This window comes from Dreissena polymorpha, chromosome 5, assembly GCF_020536995.1.
Source record: "Dreissena polymorpha isolate Duluth1 chromosome 5, UMN_Dpol_1.0, whole genome shotgun sequence".
In the NCBI taxonomy this organism is placed as follows: domain Eukaryota; kingdom Metazoa; phylum Mollusca; class Bivalvia; order Myida; family Dreissenidae; genus Dreissena; species Dreissena polymorpha.
In genome coordinates, this window is record NC_068359.1 from 23485619 (window position 1) to 23507320 (window position 21702).

The 21702-nt window shown below is 37.6% G+C and overlaps 1 protein-coding gene and 2 long non-coding RNA genes across 6 annotated transcripts in view; all 3 read left to right on the forward strand.

Moving 5' to 3' along the window:
- Nucleotides 1-21702, forward strand: part of LOC127881159 (AP-2 complex subunit mu) — a 33210-nt gene that overhangs the window by 7024 nt on the left and 4484 nt on the right. For 2 of the 4 annotated variants that reach the window (XM_052428837.1, XM_052428838.1), the window contains exons 4-12: nucleotides 1671-1831; nucleotides 3162-3244; nucleotides 3775-4079; nucleotides 9976-9990; nucleotides 10939-11067; nucleotides 13207-13342; nucleotides 15862-15959; nucleotides 17813-17924; nucleotides 21282-21434. In XM_052428837.1, coding sequence (XP_052284797.1) covers nucleotides 1671-1831; nucleotides 3162-3244; nucleotides 3775-4079; nucleotides 9976-9990; nucleotides 10939-11067; nucleotides 13207-13342; nucleotides 15862-15959; nucleotides 17813-17924; nucleotides 21282-21416 — 1174 coding nt within the window. In that variant the 3' untranslated portion in view covers nucleotides 21417-21434. The remainder of the gene's footprint in view (nucleotides 1-1670; nucleotides 1832-3161; nucleotides 3245-3774; nucleotides 4080-9975; nucleotides 9991-10938; nucleotides 11068-13206; nucleotides 13343-15861; nucleotides 15960-17812; nucleotides 17925-21281; nucleotides 21435-21702) is intronic. The other 2 variants (XM_052428839.1, XM_052428840.1) reach the window with 2 other exon arrangements.
- On the forward strand, nucleotides 4095-7105 carry LOC127881161 (uncharacterized). The gene is made up of 2 exons (XR_008049943.1): nucleotides 4095-6883; nucleotides 7046-7105. It is a non-coding gene; the product is annotated as an uncharacterized LOC127881161 (long non-coding RNA).
- LOC127881162 (uncharacterized) lies at nucleotides 19046-20867 on the forward strand. Its single transcript, XR_008049944.1, has 2 exons — nucleotides 19046-20349; nucleotides 20672-20867. It is a non-coding gene; the product is annotated as an uncharacterized LOC127881162 (long non-coding RNA).

A 21702-nucleotide genomic window follows, 5' to 3' on the forward strand; every position in this document is an offset into this window, starting at 1 on the left:
TATTGCTTTCATACTTGGAACACTTGCAAACTATCATAAGGAGACAGTAAAGGACAAGTTGCATAACTCTGGTTGTCATTTTTACGGAATTATGGCCCTTTTTTGACTTAGTAACTTTAAATATATGGTTAAATTTTGTTTTTAGATCCACTTTACTTCTAAAGTACATGTATCAAGGCTATTGCTTTCAAACTTCAAATACTTTCATGCTAACATGAGGGTACTGTACCTGGCAAGTTGAATTTTACCTTGGCCTTTGAATGACCTTGACTCTCAAGGTCAAATTATTAAATTTTGCTAAAATTGCCATAACTTATTTATTTATGATAAGATTTGATTGATACATTGACAAAACAACTCTTACCTGACATACCACAATAGACTCCACCAAAACCATCCCCCACGCCCCCTCGAATTCCCCCTAACTTTTTTTTTTTAAGATCATCTAATAAATGACCACCACACCCTCACACTATACCCCCCACCCCCCCCCCCCCATTATTTTTTTTGAAACTTGGTTACAAAAACACAAATATTTATTTTTATTATTTTATTTTTGAAATACCGTCCAAGAATCCCCCCTCCCCAAAAATTTTTTTGGAAGATAATGTAATAAATGACCACACCCCCACACTATACACCCCTCTCCACTCCACCCCTCCCTCCTTTGTGATTGAAATTGAGATAGGTCCCTTCACCTTTAAAAAGAAAAATAGATGAGCGGTCTGCACCCGCAAGGCGGTGTTCTTGTTTTTAATAAGATGTGTCTCATGATTATTTTATCTCAATTCTATTTCAATTTAATCTTGTCAAACATACTAAATTATGAAAAATGCAATTAATATAGTGCAAACATGTACAAATGTAATAATGAGAGAGTAAGAAAAAAAATTCCCCCCCGAAGCGAAACGCAGCGAAAATTCCCCCTCATGAGGGTAGCGACCCGCTTCCCCTAAAATGGATTGAGGGCCCTGGGCCAGGATATCTCCTATGGCCCAGATATCTCCTATTGCCCTTATAGCTCATGATTGGTTGATTTTTATTAAAGATATGCCCAGTGTTTTCTTTTCACTATTTTGGGAATGGAGCCGTGTTTGGATTGGGAAAAATTGTTTTGATTAAAATAGGGAAATTAGTGTTGTATTTGTTTTGCTTACAAATGCTTCAAAATGGATAATTTAAGTGTTTTTGATATTAAATTTCTAACGGTCTAACGGTTAACTTTTAATTGGAAATTTGTAGGTCCCATTGAAAAATATATACCTTTATCCATTGGGAATGAATACAGGCACGAAAAACACACTGTAATACCTAATTATTATCACTGGAATAGAACAACTTAGGATAATAAAAGCAGCGTTATGTGACTAATGGTCTGAATGCATGTGCATAAAGTGTCATCCCAGATTGACCTGTACAGTCCACATAGGCTAATCAGGGACGACACTTACACAACACCTACCGCCTAGACTAGTCTTTCTTTTACAAGAAACTTTCCATAGATCTCAAAATTCCATGAAGGCAGAAAGTTTCGTCCCTGATCAGCCTGTGTGGGGTCAGCCTGTGCGAACTGCTCTGGCTAATCTTAGACAACACTTGATGCACATAAATTAATCCCATTTTCTCTTAACAATGCTCATCTTAATGCTTGTTTATTCCTCTCTCCACAGGTCGAATATCTGGCTGGCCGCGGTCACCAAGCAGAATGTCAACGCTGCCATGGTGTTTGAGTTCCTACACAAGATGACCGACGTGATGGCCGCATACTTTGGCAAGGTCACTGAGGAGAACATCAAAAACAACTTTGTGCTCATCTATGAGATACTGGATGGTAAGATCTGGTACATGGTTAGGTGTAAGCTGCACATGTGCACACTTTAACCCATTTATGCCTGGTGTCTAGAAAAAAGGCCTTGGCAAACAGCGTAGACCCAGATGAGACGCCGCATGATGCAGCGTCTCATCAGGGTCTGCGCTGTTTGCGTAAAGGAATTTCTGTAAGAAATATTCTAAATATAGAAATAAATATACTAGACATCCCTAATTTTGGAAATAAATTGATCCAATTTAGAAGGAGGGGAGAGTCCACTAGGCACAAATGGGTTGAATTCATGCTGCTTGCGTTGACGAAAAGCATGATAGTCCTCAATCAGGATTTAAGGTTTCAAAACGTCTTGGGCAATTCAGCATATTGTTATTTCAATGCGGTTAAAACTCTTATTATTGTTTTTAAAAGAGGCCTCAAATTGTGATGTCCATCGTATTATGTTTTTACCTTGTACAAAAAATCTGTGTAAATAATGCCAATTAATATGAACTATGTTCTGGGCAAGCTGGGCTTCATGCATGAATTGTTGTCCCAGATTAGCCTGTGCATGAATTGTTGTCTCAGATTAGCCTGTGCATGAGTTGTTGTCCCAGATTAGCCTGTGCATGAATTGTTGTCCCAGATTAGTCTGTGCATGAATTGTTGTCCCAGATTAGCCTGTGCATGAATTGTTGTCCCAGATTAGCCTGTGCATGAGTTGTTGTCCCAGATTAGCCTGTGAATGATTTGTTGTCCCAGATTAGCCTGTGCATGAATTGTTGTCCCAGATTAGCCTGTGCATGAGTTGTTGTCCCAGATTAGCGCGTGCATTGACTTCACTTTTTGCTTTTATGGAATTTTTCATATAAATGGGGTCTCTTCTTAACAATCATCTAGTTATGCAGAACGTTTTGTACCTGGCTTTGTAATGCAAACAAAGAGCATAATAAGTGGGATACAAATAACACTTGTCTTCATTTGCAATGAAAAAAACATAGGAGCCTTTCTCTGGAAAAACGGGGCGTAATGCATGCGCGTAAAGTGTCATCCAAGGGGGCGTAATGCGTGCGTAAAGTGTCATCCAAGATTAGCCCTTGCAGTCCAAGTAGCAAATAAAGGACAACACTGTCTGTCTACATTACATTTTCCCTATCAAAAGACTTCCTTTTAAAAAAATAATACAATAACAGCGGCATGTGTTGGCCATGATAAGCCTATGGGTACGGCACATGCTAATCCGGGACAACATTTATGCACATGCATTTTGCACTGTTTATCTCAAAGCGATTCTCAAATATTGTTTGACGTTCATTGATGCAGAGCTTTCTATTGCCAATAAAAACATATTTTCCAGAAATCCTCGACTTTGGGTACCCACAGAACACAGACACTGGCATTTTGAAAACATTTATCACACAGCAAGGTGTAAAATCCCAGGTAAAAGGGAGCTAACTTCTGCATACTAATTATTTTGTAAAACATTTGCCTCCCTTGTATTATTGGTCTGTATAAATACACAGACATTGGTAAGGTTATAATTAATAAAAAGACCACGTTTTTTCACCTAGGTTAGCCATTTTGGTAGTCTCAGTTGTCTCAAAATAAAATTGTACTTCACACAACTTTGTCTGTTGAAACCATGTATTTTAAGAGAATTTAGAAATGTTCCTGGTGTGGGTCTTTACACAATTGTCATACAAAATTGTCATTTATCATGCAACATATTTTAAGATATGTAAGCCAAAAGCTTAAAATATTAACGAACTAAACAAATCTGAATAGAAACCACTGGCTAGATTTCAAAATAGTTCTCACAAAAACGTCTGTTTGATAACCAGCCATTTGATAACCCTCTACTTCAAAATTATTTAGGGGGCCAGGTGTGTTTAGGTCTCAATTGTCAAATTCTAATTTCAAGATTCTACCTGAACTTCAAGCCATAATAAATTAAAACTACTACATTACAGTCGAAAGAAGAGACCAGTCAAATCACGTCGCAAGTAACAGGCCAGATAGGCTGGCGTCGCGAAGGCATCAAGTATCGTCGCAATGAACTCTTCCTAGACGTGCTGGAATCGGTAAACCTGCTGATGTCGCCTCAGGGTCAGGTACTCTCTGCGCACGTAGCTGGCCGCATCGTGATGAAGTCGTACCTTTCAGGGATGCCTGAGTGCAAGTTCGGGATCAATGACAAGGTTCTGATGGAGAGCAAGGGAGGCAAATCAGGCCAGGATGATACTCGCGGAGGAGGGTATGTCAAGAACACTTCAGGGTCAGTTACAAACATAGTTACTTACTGCTTTTGTGACGTTGTGAGCTCATTATATAGGGTGATATTTTATTTTGTTATTCGGTTTTGGCTTCATTTTTTAATTAAATTAAACTTAATGCAGAGATGTGCTCGATTATTTACAGATGAAATTGAAATAAGGTATATTAATCAGTGCTTATTCTGCCAATTTATAAATTAGCCAATGGCTACACATTGACCAAATTGGCTAAATAAAATTCTATTTGGGGATAAAAAGAAATTCGTAGAATTTCGCAAAAGGAAGTCAAATTTGGCTTAAAAATTTTTTAAGCATGGGTAGCCTAGTAAATCTTTGAGCTTGATTTGTTTTTCAATGCTATATAAATCAACTAAAACATGAAAGATTCAGGTGTTTTCTATGAATTATCTTTTAAGTCCATTTTGCACAAATAGTTACCATATTTTATTCAGTTCTGACTTTTTTTTAAAGACGTATGTACAGATATTTTAGACTAAAAAATTAATTGTTCAAAATCTGTAAAAAGAAGAGCACCTTTAATGTTGTTATATTTGACACAAAAATAAGTAAACCAAACACAAATATTAATATCAAGAACGGCATCAGAAAATGAGACTTGCTCAGGGAAAATAGGGCCTAATGCGTGTGTATAAAATTATCGCCCCAGATTAGACTGTGTGCAGTCTGCATCGGTTAATTAGGTAGAAAACTTTTCCCTTAGATTCGATTTTTGTGTAAAATATATTTTCTTTACACAAAGTATTACACAAAAAGGGAAAGTGTTGTCCCTGATAAGCCTGAACGAATTTCACAGGATATATGGATCGACACTTGATGCACATGCATTAAGCCCTGTTTTCCCAAATTGCCACTCAAAGATTAAATGCAAGAAAGGTATCGCTATATAATGAGCTCCTGGATATTGTGGCTGCTTCCTCTAACATCACGGTGTGGTAGTACAGCCATAGTCAGGTAAATATACCTCCTTGGACACCCATTGCTAACAAGATAAGATAATCAAGTTAATTACCATACAGCCCATATATACCTTACAGGGCGTTTTGGGGACTTAGGCTGATTTCTAAATGGGTATGTAACCTGACTTTTGCTAGAATAATGGACAGGGCTGCTCTTGTTCAATTATAAAAAATCAAATTATGAGCAGGGCTGTTTAAGTTTGATCATCGTGAATTCAGAATTACGGACAGGGCTGTTCATTTTTATGTCCCCCACTATAGTAGTGGGGGACATATTGTTTTTGCCCTGTCTGTTGGTTGGTCTGTTGGTCTGTTGGTTGGTTTGCGCCAACTTTAACATTTTGCAATAACTTTTGCTATATTGAAGATAGCAACTTCATATTTGGCATGCATGTGTATCTCATGAAGCTGCACATTTTGAGTGGTGAAAGGTCAAGGTCATCCTTCAAGGTCAGAGGTCAAATATATGTGGCCAACATCGCTCATTTTATGAATACTTTTGCAATATTGAAGATAGCAACTTGATATTTGGCATGCATGTGTATCTCATGGAGCTGCACATTTTGAGTGGTGAAAGGTCAAGGTCATCTTTCAAGGTCAGAGGTCAAATATATGTGGCCCAAATCGCTTATTTTATGAATACTTTCGCAATATTGAAGATAGCAACTTGATATTTGGCATGCATGCATGTCTAATGGAGCTGAACATTTTGAGTGGTGAAAGGTCAAGGTCATCCTTCAAGGTCAAATATATGGATCAAAATTGCTAGCAATGTTATATTTGAAATGCATGTGTATCTCATGGAGCTGCACATTTTAAGTGGTGAAGGGTCAAGGTTATCCTTCAAGGTAAAACGTCATATAGGGGGACATTGTGTTTCACAAACACATCTTGTTAATTATCATTAATTTATGGACAGGGCTTTTTCTTTTTATATTGGGAATGTGACCTATACCCCACGAAATGTAACATTTTGAATTAATTTACTCCAAATTGGAAGAAAAAAACACATTTATTTTGTTTGATGCATTAATTTTGAACTATTGGTGATAAAACTTACATTCAACTGTAAATTCCAAACTTAAACATTTCAGTAAATTTTATATTAGAATTTAAAACCTATTTACTAGTATTAACAGACTAATCATCTCTATTTCTAAATATCAAATAGTCAAACAATCAGTAAGTTGTTTTGGGACTGGATTTCGGACAAACTATCCTTTTTTTCGATTGTGTATATAATGGCTATAGAATTAGCCCAAAAGAGATATGGATAGCTGTATGTTTTGCTTTGTCAAAAGATCACAATCTGAAATTTATTTTTTGGGGAATACATGATCTGAAAGCTTCATCGTTCAATGAATAAATGAACATTGGGTGTCTAATAGTAGAAGCTTTTCACGTCTTTTACAATCATTTTTTGTCAGCCTAGACATTAGTTTTTAACCAGGTTTTCCGAAGGAAAAAACTGGTTATTAGATTGGCGAATGCGGGCGGGCTGGCTGGCTGGCGGGCTGGCTGGCTGGCTGGCGGGCTGGCGGAATAAGCTTGTCCGGGCCATAACTATGTCGTTCATTGTCAGATTTTAAAATCATTTGGCACATTTGTTCACCATCATTGGACGGTGTGTCGCGCGAAATAATTACGTCGATATCTCCAAGGTCAAGGTCACACTTTGAGTTCAAAGGTCAAAAATGGCCATAAATGAGCTTGTCCGAGCCATAACTATGTCGTTCATCGTCAGATTTTAAAATCATTTGGCACATTTGTTCACCATCATTGGACGGTGTGTCGCGCGAAATAATTACGTCGATATCTCCAAGGTCAAGGTCACACTTTGAGTTCAAAGGTCAAAAATGGCCATAAATGAGCTTGTCCTGGCCATAACTATGTCATTCATTGTGAGATTTTAAAATCATTTGGCACATTTGTTCACCATCATGGGACGGTGTGTCCCACGAAAGAATCACGTCAATATCTCCAATGTCAAGGTCGCCACGACTAAAAATAGATTTAAAAAAAACAAAAAAACTTACAAAGGGGGTTAATTTTTTTTGGTCATTTCAAAAGTTCAGTTTGAGTTTTCTCCCTTTATCAGATTTTTTTTTCACAATGAAAACCTGGTTTTGTGACAATTTTGTCCCTTGTCTTCAAATAAATTTGCAATTCCTAGTTGCATGTAATTGTATTAGTTTGCATGTATGCATGTCTGATATTATGATTATGCAAGTCTATTCATAAGTAGCATTTATCATTTGAGCCTTGTTCTGAGAAAACTGGGCTTAATGCATGTGCGTAAAGTGTCATCCCAGAATAGCCTGCACAGGCAAATCTGGGACGACACTTTACGCACATGTATTAAGCCCAGTTTCCTCAAAACGCAGCTCATTTGATCTTGTTTACCATATGTATGTTGCCTGTTTATTCTGCATGGTTTATGTTGTAGTATTACATTTTTTAATGGTCAGAGAGTCTTATATGGAACAGTTTGCATGTGATTTGCCCATGGCATGTTGTTTGACACAACAAATTATTGAAACTTGTTTTACAATAGTATATTTTGTTATTGTTTTTCTTTCTTTTCAGTATAATTTCAGTACATAACAAATAGTGTGCAACATTTGCCTGTTCATTTTTATCCCCACGCTTTTTGAAAAAAAGGTGGGGATATTGTGGTTATCTCCGCCGTCCGGCCGTCCGTCCGTCCGTCCGACCGTCTGTCTGTCTGTCTGTCTGTCTGTCCGTCCGTCCTGGCCACTATCTCCTCCTACACTAAAAGCACTAGAACCTTGAAACTTACACACATGGTAGCTATGAGCATATGTGCGACCCTGCACTATTTGGAATTTTGATCTGACCCCTGGGTCAAAAGTTATAGCGGTTGGGGTGGGGCCGCGTCAGAAATTATCACTCATTTTTTTAGGTTATTTTACATTTACTTCTTTATTTCTACACCGATTCACTTCAAATTGATACTGGACCTCTCTTATGACAATACGGTCAATCTCAACCATGCATGGCCCCATTCCCAACCCTGGGGCGCCCCGCCCACATAGGCCACACCCACCAAAAATTTCCATTTACTATAATTTTTTCATTTCTACACGGATTCACTTCAAATTGATACTGAACTTTTGTTATGACATTAGGGTCAATCTCAACTATGCATGGCCCCAATCCCAACCCTGGGGCGCCCGCCCACATAGGCCACACCCACCAAAAAATTCCATTTACTATAATTTTTTCATTTCTACACGGATTCACTTCAAATTGATACTGAACTTCTCTTATGACATTAGGGTCAATCTCAACTATGCATGGCCCGATAACCAACGATGGGGCCCCGCCCACATAGACCACACCCACCCAAAATTGCCTTTACTATAATTTCTTCATTTCTACACCGATTCACTTCAAATTGATATTGAACTTCTCTTATGACAATACAGTCAATCTCAACTATGCATGGCCCCATTACCAACCCTGGGGCGCCCTGCCCACATAGACCACACCCACCCAAAATTGCCTTTTACTATAATTTCTTCATTTCTACACCGATTCACTTCAAATTGATACTGAACCTCTCTTATGACAATACGGTCAATCTCAACTATGCATGGCCCCATAACCAACCCTGGGGCCCCGCCCACATAGACCACACCCACCCAAAATTGTCTTTTACTATAATTTCTTCTTTTCTACACCGATTCACTTCAAATTGATACTGAACCTCTCTTATGACAATACGGTCAATCTCAACTATGCATGGCCCCATTACCAACCCTGGGGCCCCGCCCACATAGACCACACCCGCCCAAAATTGCCTTTTACTATAATTTCTTCATTTCTACACCGATTCACTTCAAATTGATACTGAACTTCTCTTATGACAATACGGTCAATCTCAACTATGCATGGCACAATTACCAACCCTGGGGCGCCCTGCCCACATATGTCACACCCACCCAAAATTGCCTTTTACTATAACTTCTTCATTTCTACACCAATTCACTTCTAATTGATGATGAACTTCTCTTATGACAATACGGTCAATCTCAGCTATGCATGGCCCCATTACCTACCCTGGGGCACACCTAGGTCAAACATTCGGCGTGGGGATACGCGTCGGCCTCTGCCGCGCCATTTCTAGTTTTAAGATGTCTTACTTTGTTTAAAGGTTTCCAACATTGGGCTTCTAACTGAATTAATAAAGTTTAATTCAAACTACATGTCTCTCTATGATGTCATGGAATGATTATATTGCATTCTTTTCCAGGCGATTTCGAACTTATGATAACTTTATTTATAATCACGGATTGCTTTAAGCAAAAATTCGAAAAGCCTTCACTTTCAACTGTTAGGAATTAGATATCTTAAAGAATGTGTGGAGTTTTTATATTAGTGACTACAGTTTTTGAAGTTCTTTGTTAAAATAACAACTCCCAAACTTCAATAAATTCAATGCCAGGTTGTTGTTTTTATGTGGGAAATTTTGGATGGAAATTCAGCCCCATTCCCAATCTTAAAAAGTGCATGATTTTTTCCCCAAATGATTTTATAGAATTTCAGATTGAAGGTTTCCAATTTGTATGCACCCGAAAGAGGGCATATAGTGATTGCACTGTCAGTCTGTCTGTCACACTTTGCGTTTAGGATTCGAAAAATGCTCATAACTTCTATGTCGCTTCAGATGTAACCTTCATATTTGGTATGCATATGTATATCAGTGTTTTTTTTTATGAAATATTCGGCGTTATTCGGCCCCAATGCCCCATCTTTAGAGTATATATATTCCCCCAAATATTTTTAAAATTCCCCTCTCGGAAGTGTTAATCAATTTTAATCAATACCTCATTTAAATACGTCTTTCGTTACGAATTTACAACAATTTTCCTGAACTGCATCAGCGTGTTTATTTTAGCCTTTACTCCAAACCGTACGTAGTTCACTATAACCACTTTCGCTTTACGACATCTAACGCAAACCATACGTATTCCAACATGTCGCACAACAACAAAAGCTTTTGTAAAATAATTGACAAATCTGTTTTAACTTAAAAATAAATTGATATTCTTTTCAAACAAGTACAACTTAAAAGTCAGTCTTCTTCAAATGCCGGAAGTGAAACGTCAGAAACGTCCGGTCAAGAGAGTGTTGAAAGACTGTTTAGTTTGCTCAACCTGCTTTGCACGCCACAGAGAAACAGGCTTGGGGAAGCTACACTGAAGTCCCTGATCAAACTTTGTCTGCACACGGAGAGACTTGGTCAATAAGAGGTCACCAGAATAATTGATAAATTCCCTGAAAAGCCCAGAAATGTTGAACTTTGAACATGAAAATAACATGTTAATGAATAAAAGAGTTTGAATTATGTTTTTCTCCCTCTGTATGGTGAATTATAGTGTTTAAACTTGATTTTGTACTGTTACTAGCTAAGCATAGAAATTTCCCCCTTTTCCCCATTTACGCGCGAATTTTCCCCCTCTTAGGGGACCCGACCTCCTTCCCCCAAAACTGAAAAAAACCCACTGGTATATGGACCAGGTCTTTCCATACGCACACAAATTTTGACCCCTTTTACCTTGACCTTGAACTTAGGGTCCACGTTTAGGTTTCGAAATCTGCGTTTAGCTTTCAAAAAATGCTCATAACTTCTATCAAAGCATTTTTTGGGGGCATATGTCAATCTATAGAGACAGCTCTTGTTTTTATTATATAATTGTTTTAAAATAAATTGCAACATGTAGTTCATTTCTCTATTTAGCTCTTAAAGTTTATATTGAATATGAAGTAATTAAATAGACGGTGAGGTATTTTCAAAATCTTATTATAGCATCACAAACAGATATTTCTTAGATAACCTCAACATGCCTCGTGTTTCCAGATCCTCGTCCACTAAGACGTCCATCGCCATTGACGACTGCCAGTTCCACCAGTGCGTTAAGTTGAGCAAGTTTGAGACCGAGCACAGTATCAGCTTCATACCACCGGACGGAGAGTTTGAACTCATGAGGTGAGACATTAAAGATGGAGAGTGTAAACACAGAGGGGAGATATGAAAGACTAAGAGTTTGAACTCATGAGGTGAGACCTTAAAGGTGGAGAGTGTAAACACTGAGGGGAGATATGAAAGACGGAGAGTTTGAACTCATGAGGTGAGACATTAAAGATGGAGAGTGTAAACACCGAGGGGAGATATGAAAGATGGAGAGTTTGAACTCATGAGGTGAGACATTAAAGATGGAGAGTGTAAACACTGAGGGGAGATATGAAAGACGGAGAGTTTGAACTCATGAGGTGAGACATTAAAGATGGAGAGTGTAAACACTGAGGAGAGATATGAAAGATGGAGAGTTTGAACTCATGAGGTGAGACATTAAAGATGGAGAGTGTGAACAATCAGGTGAGACATGAAAGATGGAGAGTTTGAATACTGAGGGGAGATATGAATGACGGAGAGTTTGAACTCATGAGGTGAGACCTTAAAGATGGAGAGTTTGAATACTGATATGAGGTGAGCAGTGTGAGCCTTATGACCGGCTCCTGCTCAGAAGGAAAGTGAAAACTGGCTATATGCAAGCAGCCTAAAATCAGAACAGCCTGCACGTAACTTGAAGTCTGATTGTATGCTGTTAGCTACTCTTCAGTATCTTTGGTTTGGCAATAAAGCATTTAACACTAGTATCTATTTAGAAAGGTCTTTAAATTTAGTTTTAGTTTCTTTGAGACTGCACGTGCATCAAAGCGCTATGTGAGTAGTAACTTAGAGTGGAATTAAGCCAGTCTTTTACAAAGTAAAATAAAACCATTTGAGCAATGATCTGTGCAAAATAGCATTATATGGTACAATAAATGACATTTTGCCATCTGTATTTCACTAATTTGTTCATACTATTCTTGCAGCAGACAAAGGAAAGCTTCTTAAAAAAAATGTTTGTATGATTTATGCTTCATGCCTTAATTCATGAAACATGTTCCATACCTAACTCAGCGAGGGAAAGGAATGTCCATTGTAAACAAAAAATCAACCATTCTCTTAAACATATTATTTCATTTAACATGTGGTTGCAGCAACTGAAACACTATTTATATGTCACTTCTTACCAGAGCTAATTATTATCCCCCGCCATAGGCGGAGGGATATTGTGTTGGCTTTGTCCGTCCTTCCGTCCATCTTTCCATCCTTCCGTCTGTCCGGCACTTTTGTGTCCGGAGCCATATCTTTGGAAGTGCTTTGGCGGATTTCATTGAAACTTGGTATGAGTATATATATGGATAAGAGGATGATGCACGCCAAATGGCATTGTAAACCATCTGTTAATAACAGAGTTATGGCCCTTTGTATCTTGAAAAAATGCTTATTTGTGTCCGGAGCAATATCTTGGAAGTGCTTTGGCGGATTTCATTGAAACTTGGTATGAGCATATATATATGAATAAGAGGATGATGCATGCCAAATGGCATTGTACACCATCGGATAATAACGGAGTTATGGCCCTTTGTATCTTGAAAAAATGCTTTTTTGTGTGTGTCCAGAAAACTTTTGTGTCCAGAAGTATATTGGCGGGGGATATCAATGCAACTAATTTGCTTGTTAACCTTGCTATGGGAAAACAGGGCTTAATGCACATTCGTTAAGTGTTGTCCCAGATTTGCCTGTGCAGTACATATAGGCTAATTTATGCTTTTACCGTATTTTCCATTTAAAGGGAGTATCTTTTTAGCGAAAATCCAGTTTAGAAAATCTCATATGTATTTAGACCAGTTTTCTCAGAATGGGGCTCACTTGTATTCCTTTGCTCATAATTCTTTTGCTCATTATTCCTTTGCTCATTATTCCTTTGCTCATTTTTCCTTTGCTCATAATTCCTTTGCTCATTATTCCTATGCTCATTATTCCTTTGCTCATTATTCCTTTGCTCATTATTCCTTTGCTCATTATTCCTTTGCTCATTATATCTTTGCTTATTATTCCTTTGCTCATTATTCTTTTGCTCATTATTATGAAATCAAACATGCACCTGCGGAATTAACCCAGGAACTAATTCAATGTTTTCGGTACCAGATTAGTCCTTTCAGTAAGCCCCATTTTTCCAGAACGGGGCTAATTTTTTGTTCCTTGCACATTATTATTATATCAAACATGTTTCAGGTACCGTACCACCAAGGACATCTCCCTGCCATTCCGTACCATACCGCTGGTGCGAGAGGTTGGCAGACAGAAGATGGAGGTCAAGGTCGTTGTCAAGTCCAACTTCAAACCCTCCTTGTTGGCACAGAAAGTGGAGGTATCTACAATAATTATCAAAGCCGCTGTGTGGGAAAACTGGGCTTAATGCATGTGTTTGAAGCGTCATCCCAGCCTAGCCTGTTGCAGTCCGCACAGGCTAATCAGGGACACCAGCAGTCCGCACAGGCTAATCAGGGACACCACTTTCTGTTTTTAATTTAATTAAGAAGAGACTTCCTGAAAACAAAAAAAGGAAAGTGTTGTCCCTGATTTTAGCCTGTGCAGACTGCTTATTAGGCCTAATAGATATTCTTTTAGTTCAATTGTCTGAATCGTTTAGTAGTCGTAGATTACAAGTTAATTTGGAACTACCATTTTATGATAATACATAGCCGAATGTCTAAAAGCCAGAATTTAAATAATCACAGGTTTTTGGGCTATTTGCTAGCATGAAGACTTTGCTTAATATTAATTTTATTATTCTATTAATATGTTTGTCCAGGAAATTTGAGATTAATTAGTCATTTTGAATTTTTCATGTTATTTTAAATATGAGCTTTTTTATTACCTGAATAAAATATGCATGTTAAAAAAAGATTTGATAGAGTAAACAATTTTTTATGGTGGATAAAATAAAGCTAAAGAAAAAGACTGTCTGCACAAACTGCAATGAAAACAGTAATACAAATATCTGTGCAGCAATCTGTTTAGCTAAAAATTGGTACAGGTTTATACAAGCACTTATTGCATTCTGTCAGATATATTTTATCACATACCTGATACTCCGTGTCATTGATTTTTTTTGCCCAAAATTACAGCCTCTTACAGTCTGTTTCCCAATTGCAAAAAGTAGAAAAGGCTGTTTCCCAATTGCAAAAAGTAGAAAAAGGCTGTTTCCCAATGGCAAAAAGTAGAAAAAGGCTGTTTCCCAATGGCAAAAAGTAGCTTTTTTTCCTAAAACTCTGACCAAAATTTCCCCAAAAAAGTCCAAACTTTTCCAATAAACTCAATGATTGATTTATTGAGTTTATTATACAGCAATTTAATTCCCTAGTATTTTATCATATAAATTTTTGAAAGCATGCATTTATAAACAATTGGTAAACTGTAATTTGTAATCAAATTAATAATGTTGAATTTTTCCCAATGCATCAGGGCTCCCCCTGGCCCAAAAATTTCTGTAGCCAACATTTTAGCCAAATGGATTTTTTGTAGCCAAATTTTAGAAACTGTAGCCAAAGTATTAGCAAAGCATTCGGAACCGCCTGTTGTAAGAATAGGCTACAGAAGTGTAAAAGAAGAAACTTAACAAAGAAGCTTTCATATGTTTATTACTATAATCATCATGTGCGCATAACAAAAAAAACACAGTTGTGCAGCAAAGTACACATTAGTCACAGCCGACACTACAGCCGCTTCACTTTTGGATATTGCTGCAGCCTGCGCATTTGTCATTGATGTTTTCAGACTAGATGCTTGTGAGGCCTCTTTGTGATCTGAAATAAACAAAATCAAATATGCTAAATTTAAAAACAAAAAGCTCATTTTGAAAAGTGTCAATATATATTTATTATTAACATAAATTATTATTGTTATTTTTAATATATTATTAATAATATAACAAATATTCATGTATATACATTTTAATATTAATGATTGTCATTCTTTTTTATTACCTTTTGATTTTTCGTGTTTTGAAAAGTTGTCTTTTTTCAACATACTACACCCAGATGTGAATGAATTTGATTTTTGAAACTGTATGCATATTTTGTAATACATCGTTTTTGATTTTGCATTATAATCTAACCACATGAATTCCGAAAGCCAAACATCTTTAAATAATCTAATATCAGATTTGATTTTTTATAGATCGGGTCATTAGATTCGTCAGAGTCCAAAGGACGCTTATTGCCTATGGTGCCATTATGGCAGTCACAATTTCTGACACTTTCGCCGTAAATGTCGAGGGTTTTATACCCCTTCATCTATCGTCATTCACAATTGTAACGCATTTAGCCTTTAATCTTTACAAACATTACGAACTTCTCGAAATTAAAATTACATACGTTCATTGTGTGACCAAGTTGATAATTCGCTAACGGCTTTTACTCAAATTGATTGAAATCGGCAGCAATCTTTAATCAGATGTAATTGTTTATTTAAGCCGATAAGATCAATGGTTACACCAGTCAGTTTCCTTTGTCTCGATATCTGGTTTCTGACAGGTGTTAATGCAGACTGCGTATCAATTTTGCGGGTCAATAATACAGCGATGTATTGAAGCACAGTCTAAAGCTGAAAGAGTTTACTATCTGGAATGGCATTCGTCAGGAAAATAATCGTTTGGCAAAAACGTCCAGCGAACGATTTTTTTCCTGACAAAAATTGTTCGCCGGACGTTTTCGCCAAACGATTATTTTATTCGCAGAATTTTCTAAATTTTTGCCATTGGCGAATCTGGCAAACGGCAGCGGGAGCCCTGTGCATGGTCTATCGCGCTTTTTTCCCAATTCAAATGGCACAGGCTGTAAAATATAAAGTGAAAAACAAATTAATGCATGTGTGATATCTCCACAGGTACGTATCCCGACTCCCCTCAACACGAGCGGTGTGCAGGTGATCTGTATGAAGGGCAAGGCCAAGTACAAGGCCAGCGAGAACGCCATTGTCTGGAAGTGAGTTGCCATAGTTACCATATCCATAGTTACCGTATCCATGGGAAGACTTCAAATTGTCAACCCTTTTCCTCCCAAAAGAAAAGTGAAAAGGGCTATATGCAATCAGCATAAACCAGAACAACCTGCCAGTAACTCACAATTTTTTCAGGTTTTATCCTGTTTGCTGCTCACTAGTATCCTAGGATTGAAATTTTACCCATTTCAGTTTGATCCATTAAGAAAGTCTTTAGTTTAATTCGATTTTTGAAGTTACTACAAATAGACCACTATGTGTTTCTGAGTGGAAAAGGGTTTAATATTGTTAAGTACCAAATGGGTAAGAAAAGATTTTTATGTCCCCCACTATAGTAGTGGGGGACATATTGTTTTTGCCCTGTCTGTTGGTCTGTCTGTTGGTCTGTTGGTCTGTTTGCGCCAACTGTAACATTTTGCAATAATTTTTGCTATATTGAAGATAGCAACTTCATATTTGGCATGCATGTGTATCTCATGAAGCTGCACATTTTGAGTGGTGAAAGGTCAAGGTCATCCTTCAAGGTCAGAGGTCAAATATATGTGGCCAAAATCGCTCATTTTATGAATACTTTTGCAATATTGAAGATAGCAACTTGATATTTGGCATGCATGTGTATCTCATGGAAGTGCACATTTTGAGTGGTGAAAGGTCAAGGTCAAGGTCATCCTTCAAGGTCAGAGGTCAAATATATGTGGCCAAAATCGCTCATTTTATGAATACTTTTGCAATATTGAAGATAGCAACTTGATATTTGGCATGCATGTGTATCTCATGGAGCTGCACATTTTGAGTGGTGAAAGGTCAAGGTCAAGGTCATCCTTCAAGGTCAGAGGTCAAATATATGTGACCAAAATCGCTCATTTTATGAATACTTTTGCAATATTGAAGATAGCAACTTGATATTTGGCATGCATGTGCATCTCATGGAGCTGCTCATTTTGAGTGGTGAAAGGTCAAGGTCAAGGTCATCCTTTAAGGTCAGAGGTCAAATATATGTGGCCCAAATCGCTTATTTTATGAATACTTTTGCAATATTGAAGATAGCAACTTGATATTTGGCATGCATGTGTATCTCATGGAGCTGCACATTTTGAGTGGTGAAAGGTCAAGGTCAAGGTCATCCTTCACAAGGTCAAGGTCATCCTACAATGTCAAACATCATATAGGGGGACATTGTGTTTCACAAACACATCTTGTTTGTATTAATACCACACCCTATTGGCATTGTTGTTATTTCTTCCATAGAAGGCATACAAGAAATAAGTTCAAATCATGCAAGTTTGATCTTTATTTATTACCCTACTTTAACTTCTAGAACCTTTCTATCTTATGTTTGAAAAAATGACCCTTCCCCTTACATAATGAGCCAGAAAGAAATTCTAACCAGATTTTTAAGTCCGTAAAAGGTTTATCACATGTGCAGTGCAGGAATGTAGGTGTTTGGGCTGGATGAATGTATTGCATATTTTTAGTACAAACTATGTTTTAGATTGCCAAATGTTTAGAACATGTTTAGATAAAAGTGATAGGTGGCATGTAATAATGAATACAAGTTTAATTAGTCTGTCCCTTGTTCACTGTGTACTTAAGTGTATGGGTAAGTAAGTCTGTCTTATTTTCATTGCAGGATCAAGTTTACGATCAAATCAGTGTGTCAAATGTTAATGTTTGCAACATCAAGCATTTTATTGGAATGAAGGAATGCATATCAGTTTACTTAGTTTGTCTATTGCAGGATCAAGCCTATGGGTGATATAAGCCAACACATAGAAGTTAATAAATTTTGTCAACTCTTTATTAAAGTTGGTAACTAGGCAACTAATATTCATTGCAGAATTAAGCGTATGGGTGGGATGAAAGAATGCCAGCTGAGTGCGGAGATAGAACTGCTAAACACGAACGACAAACGCAAGTGGACCAGGCCCCCCATCTCCATGAACTTTGAGGTGCGAATTTTAATTTAAACCCTTTCCCACTCAGAAGCAAAGTGAAAATGGCTAAGTGCAGACAGCATAAAACCAGAACAGCCTGCGAGTAACTCGCAGTCTGTTCAGATTTTATGCTGTTTGCTTCTCATCAGTATCTAAGGGTAGGAAATGAAGCCTTATAAACTTGAATCTAGTAAGAAAAGTCTTAATTGTATTTAACTTTCCAAGGGATTACAAATGCATCTAAATACGTGTCTTATGTGGTAAAGGGTTAATGGAAACTTATTTCGGCTTGATTGCATCGAAAGGCTTATTGAAATGCTTTGAGCATGTTTCCTGGATGGAACCAGTACTTAGTGTCTTTAGGAGGAATCTTAAGAACCTTTCAAAAGTGGGGAACCAACCTGTAATCTCCTGTTTGATGAGTGGACACCTTATCCACTTCACCATGGCAACCTATTTCAGCAAGGTGCAAATATTGTGTTGGTCTTCTCTGACTTCAAGGCTTGTGTAAATTGAAATTTGAAGTAATTATGGCTCCTTTCTAAGAAGCAGGGCTGTATTGCTTTGCAGCTGTTCAACAGTGAAAGGTCACAGGGGCATGTGATACTTAGAAAATGTCTGCAGCTGTTCAACAGTGAAAGGTCACAGGGGCATGTGATACTTAGAAAATGTCTCATATGATGACTAGGCTTCAAGTCTGGGGTCTTGTTTACTTCAAGCTCTTTGGAGCAGTACTTTTGAAATTGAAGTTATGGAGCTATTTGCCTTTCGAAAAACTGCTTCAATTCTCATAATGGTCCGCTTTGATGTGTGGACTGCTAAACTTTTTCTTGTTAATCCACACCCTGATTCAAATAATAAATGCATTTATTGATCATAGAAAAGTAAAAATGTGAATTTTAACTGAAATAAAAAAACAAACAGATTTCTCTGTTATTTTGCTATTAATTTTAAACATTATGCAAACATTGACTTGAGGCACATTTACTTCATGGGTAAAGGAAATTGTGGACATATGGCATATATTCCTACATTTGTTGAAGTATGTCACAACATAATGGATTTCATCTTTATCAGTTAAAAGATGAAACCTTTAGGCCATCATGGCTTCAAGCTGTTGAGCCACGTTGTGGACATTTGTCTTAAAGCATGTGCATTAAGGGCCAGCCAAGATTAGCCTGTGCAGTCCACACCGGCTTATCAGTGACGGCACTTAACACTTATGTAATTTTTTATGCTCCCTTAAAATTTATTTTGGGGTGAGCATATAGTCGCCGCTTCGTCTGTCCGTTCGTCTGTCCGTGCACAATTTTTGTCCGGGCTGTTTCTCAGAAACTAATGACCGGAATTCAATGAAACTTTATGGGAAGCTTTACTACCAAGAGGAGATGTGCATATTATAAGTGGGTTCTGGTCGGATGATTTTTCACAGAGTTATGGCCCTTTGAAATTTTCTAAAAAAAAATTATTGTCCCCCCCCAACTACTGTGCCCTCAAGACATTTGCTTTTACCTGAATATATAGTGCAATATTGTGCCAAAAAAAACACTTGAGAGGAGCATCAGCCGTCTCCGACGGTTTCTTGTTGTTTAAAGGAAGTCTCAACTGAGAAAATAATCCAATTTAGGGGGGAAGGTGTAGTTTCTGATAAGCCTGTGCAGACTGCTGAGGCATATCATGGGCATACTTCTGTGAATACATGTTTCCAGAGGGAGGTCCAAATGCATGAAGCCATGATGACCACAAGGGTTAATCTTACAACTGACAACTAAGAAATCAATACTGACAATTGGGATGACACAATTTACAAACATGCATTCAGCCTGTTTCTCCCAGAGCTAGGCTTATTAATGGATACCTTCCAGAAGAAAAGTAAAAATGGCTATGTGCAAAAAGCATAAGACCAGATCAGCCCACAAGTAACTCGCAGTCTGTTCAGGTTTTATGCTGTTTGCTGCTCATCAGTATCTAAGGCTGACCTTAATAAATTGTTTTTTTGGAGTTACCCGACCGACTCACTGAAATTCCTGCGACTCAATTTTTTTTTAGCCTTCCAGGATTCTTTTCTTTTTTTTTCATTCTCGAAAACCGGCCATAGATCGTATTTTCGGTTGGCTCGTTTTTTCTTTCCGCTCATTTATCTTTGATCCTAAAACGCTTGATTTAGGTGCGCTTCGGATTTTATCGTCAATTTCTACACGGCTGTTGAAACATGGCGTCGTGGAAGACATTGTCGGAAGACGACGAAATAACTTTCTGCATATCTGTCAATTTGCAAAGTGGAGATACTAAAAAAACAGTTGTAATAAATTTAAATAGAAAATTTTCCAGCCGCAGTGTATCTATAGCAAAAAGGCCCTCACGACAAGGAAGGAAAGATGCCTGAAACGCCTGCTTGAGAAATACACATACAGCTGTGGTTCAGTCATAACACTTGATGGTATAACAGTTACACATGTATATTGAATTTTTTTCATATTTAATATTTAACCTTTTCTATCCAGTAATATTAATACAAAGTAATGTCTGGCTGGAAAATTGTAATGCAGGGTTTATGTGCAAACACTGAGTGTCAAGCATAGTTGTATCTCACCAGCTCTGCTGAAATTCTACCTACATATGTTTACATTTTCTATATATTATTACTTAATGCATACAGTGTGAAATTCTAATATTTGTACTTTCAAAGTATTATTAAGAAAAGCATACAAGACAACAAAACAATATAACTTTATAACTTTTATTGAACAATTTATTTGTAGGTGATGCACTGCAAGGGAAGGTATTTGTGAGCCTTCAACTGGGCTGTAGGTCCCCCATTGAGAAGACGTACTACTCTTCACACTTGGCCATCAATAAAGACTTGTGTTTTCATTGTGGCACAAGTGAAAACACAGCATGTGATGAGGAGGCCGTTGCAGCTTACCGTGTGGTGTTCCCAATTTGCAACCCATGCAAGGCTCTGGGAAAAGAGACTGTTAAAGGACTTCCAAAGAAAAAGTGACAATATGTACATGTACATCTGACAGTGTTAAACATGAAAAATAAATTTTCATAGAAGTCGGTTTGCCTTTAAATTATGTACAGCATGTCCTTAAATACATCAAATACCCTATAGGGTTTATCATATTTGTATCATTTAATACCATATAGCAAAAAAAAAAAAAATCCTACCTACCTACCCACTTTCAGAAATCTGGGTCGGGTAACTACAAACAAACAATTTTTTAAGGTCAGCCTAAGGGTTGGAAATGAAGCCTGTAAACCTTGAATCTAGTAAGAAAGGTCTGTAATTACAAGTAACTTTTTTAGGGACTTCAAATGCGTAAAAATACGAATCTAAGTGGTAAAGGGTTCATTGATTCCTTTCAGGTGCCGTTTGCGCCCTCCGGGTTCAAAGTTCGCTACCTGAAAGTGTTTGAGCCCAAACTGAACTACAGTGATCACGACGTGATAAAATGGGTGAGGTACATCGGGCGCAGTGGACTGTATGAGACCAGGTGTTAACATCACAGGCACAGATAGGTAAGTGACCACAATGTTATTGAATGGGTCGGGTACATTTAGGGTGGTCGGCTTTACAAGACCAGGTGTTAACATCATGAGTAGAGAGAGGTAGGTGTTGAGCACCCATGTGATTAAATGGGTGAAGAACAACAGGGGCAGTGAACTGTACGGGACCAAGTGTTAACATCACAGGCACAGATAGGTAAGTGACCAAATGGATGAAGTACACCGGGGGCAGAGGGCTATACGAGACCAGGTGTTTACATCAACATCACAGATAGGCAAA